The following is a 3,196-nucleotide window of genomic DNA, read 5'->3' as shown; positions in this document are numbered from 1 at the left end:
TATCCCTGTGCAATGTAGATCATCTATAGAGGATCATTGATTATTGGGATTATAACAATGGATAATTAATAGCCTAGCCGTATGCTTTGGAAGAAGCTTGTACATATATCGTGGAACATATAGAGCGTTCTATATAACTGAGAGTGCAATTCCAAGTTTTATGCGTTGATGCAACAAGGAATTAATAAGTTAGTGAATTTACCTGGTAAGTTCTGGGTCTGCTTATTGGAAGCTCCGTTATATAGGCCCATGGTCCCCATACTAGTTGAGACCATACTACTTGTAAGACTCAGTTAATTGATTTTAGTTAATCAATTATAATTCTAAAATTCACTACTACAAAATTCACTATTCACGTCGGTCAACGCGACTGCTCATCGCGTTGACCGACGTGAATAGTACCATATTTAACATATTCGTCATTTGTAAAATGTCACAAAAAATTGATAAATTGCGTCGGTTCTATATCTCTCACTAATTACCCAACCGACGGTAAAAGTCAAAAAATTAAAAAAAAATCATTCATTATTAGCGTCGTTTTAAATGGCTCACGAATACTTTGTATGGCGTTTTAAAACTGACGGTAAAAAGATTGCGAGTGTGAGAAAACGACGCAAATCCTCCTATTCTTCACTTACCCCCAAATCGACGAAACAGACTTTCATTTTGAAGCTCTCGTGCGCGCTTTGTACTGAAATCAGCTCTGAAGGTGTGGAGCGATTTCGAACCGTACGTCTCCCACTGCTCTCAGATCGTAAGTCTCTCTCTTTCCCTCTCTTTCTCTCTTGCGTTCTCTCTATCTCTCTCAGTCTCTCGTGCTCTGTTTTCATTTCAATCAGCTCTCGTCCTCAGCTCTGAAGGTCTCGAACAGGGATGCGATTTCGCTCATCGGCGTAGGTCTCCTCTCCCACCTCCGTAAGTCTCTCTCTTTCCCTCTCTTTCTCTCTTGCTTTCTCTCAACTAATCTCTCGTGCTAGAAATTTTTCATTGGTATGTTATTAATTTTTTTCAAATTGGGGGTTTCCAATTTCAATGTTAGAAATTTAGATTGTTAGATTTACATTGCTAGCTTCGATTTGTCCGATTCTCCCTTTAATCTGAAATTAGGGTTTTTGAACTAGGTTATATTAAGATTTGGAATATGATTTCTATTCAATAAATGTCTGTTTGTGGTAAGAACTGGTAAATATATGTATGTTTCATTCTTTAGGTTGTTTGATATATGTAAGTGTATTGGTAATTAAAACAGATTTTTGTAATTGTATTCAATATGAAGTTTACAGGAACAGGGAATGGGATTTGTAAATTGGAATTGAACAACATGGAATATATTGATTGGTGTTTTCTCTTATCCTTATTATGATTAAGCTTTGTGCTCAGTAGAAATTAAAATAGGTTACAAACGATAATGTTAGAGGGTGGTGTGTCCCGATCTCTCTCCACTATTATCAAAATACTTACATATTTGTTTTTGGTAAAATTTCAGGTCTGTCTCCCACAATGCATTCAGTGGGCCAATTCCAAAGGAGCTTGGGAACCTCAAGGATTTATTTATGATGTAAGAATTGAACTATTCTGTTCTATATTTAAGTCCAAGTCTCTGTTGGAAATTATCAGTTCAATACTGTTTTGAGTTTGATAATGCTGTGGTTTGTGAAGAAATTTTTTGTTGTGAAACAAAACAGTGTCATTAGAGGGGATAACTTAGTCTATGGTGTAATCTTTGTTTATGATTTAAAAGAGGCTAATGTGCTGAAGCTTGCATTTAAATTTCAGTGATACCATAATTATTTGAACTAATTTCTATTTACTATGTGGAGTTCTATGTTCAACTGGAAAACATTATACTTGAAAAAGTTCATGGTTCAGTGATACTGATTTGGTAAAGTTTAGGGAGAGAACGATGTAGTTAGTTTAAAAACCAAGATGAACTTGTGTGAGGCCAAAACTTTAAGATATTTTATGTCTGACTTATTCGATTTGACAAGCTAATTTTTTTATCAGCATAATTGGTTATTTTGAGATTCTTATATGCTTTTCCAATGTGAACTGTAGTGCCTTGGGATCAAACAATTTCTCTGGAACACTCCCCCCAGAACTTGGTAACTTGCCCAACCTTCAGCTAGTGTAAGTAAAATTCTAAACCAGTTTATGGGTCTTTTTTTAACTTATTGTAGCTATGATCAAGAATTTAACTGTCTCACTAGTTTCTGCCAATGCTTGTCCTTGTTTAGTATTATTCTTTATGTTGTAAACCACATCATTATTCATAAAATGGAGAAGATATAACATTCACAGATGTATATATTGAATCCTAATATAAAAATTAGTAGTAACATGAAAAATTATGAAATCATGCATATTTTTTTTGCTGAATTATGATCATATGGGTGATATAGGAATATATGTATGTTTATGAGATAAACACATTCATGACACCCTTAATTGTTTTCCTTTCTCTTAATATAATTGTAAGCAGAATGATACCTTGAAAATTAAGTGTGTACATTCCCAATATTGTAATTAATGTGTGTGGCTGACCTAAAACTTTCAGAAGATAGAAACAACAATGACAGAGCATGCTGCCTAATTTAGTCATTTTCTCAAAATTAAAATTAGTGTATATTGGCAAACTGATCAGTACTTTCAATATATCTTCCATAAATGAGAGATCATATATATATTTGATCAGTCAAAAGTTCTTTGAAACTATACACAAAGAGTTAGTAGTTCAAATCTTCTTTATTTAGTTTTGTATTTTAATTACATATACTTTTAATATAATGATTAATGTTTTTTCATCTTTTGTTTTACAGTTCAAGTTAGACGCTCTCTATAGTAACGAGGAGATCAATGCCGTACGGGATGAGTGGGCCGAATTTGTGAAGCCTTTGATTATAGATTAAGTACTTAAGGTTACTACACTTTTGTTATAATACATGAGTAACAAGTTTTATGATTATTGTTATCTTTTGCATATGTTATTAGTTTATATTTAGTTTACGATATACATGGAATTTAAGTTTTAGAATCGATTTTATTAACAATTTTAGTATTGTGTGATTAGTTAATAGAATCGATTATTAATTTTATATAAGTTTTAAAAATGTTATTTTAATTTTTTTTTTGTATTATGTATTTACTATTATATAGAGTTATTCTAAAATTTGATAATGCAGGTGGGGAAAATTGCATG

At 32.4% G+C, this 3,196-nt stretch overlaps 1 protein-coding gene across 1 annotated transcript; it reads left to right on the top strand.

The window, feature by feature from the left end:
- The first annotated feature begins 543 nt into the window (after window positions 1-543).
- Window positions 544-2,979, top strand: LOC133039731 (LRR receptor-like serine/threonine-protein kinase RGI5). The gene is made up of 5 exons (XM_061118662.1): window positions 544-754; window positions 840-915; window positions 1,487-1,558; window positions 2,056-2,127; window positions 2,817-2,979. The coding sequence occupies exons 1-5, from the start codon at window positions 544-546 to the stop codon at window positions 2,824-2,826; spliced, it is 441 nt and encodes a 146-aa protein (XP_060974645.1). The 3' UTR covers window positions 2,827-2,979.
- Window positions 2,980-3,196: the final 217 nt, after the last annotated feature.

The sequence above is a fragment of the Cannabis sativa genome, chromosome 7 (assembly GCF_029168945.1).
Source record: "Cannabis sativa cultivar Pink pepper isolate KNU-18-1 chromosome 7, ASM2916894v1, whole genome shotgun sequence".
NCBI lineage: Eukaryota > Viridiplantae > Streptophyta > Magnoliopsida > Rosales > Cannabaceae > Cannabis > Cannabis sativa.
This window is presented reverse-complemented; position numbering and strand designations above follow the sequence as displayed.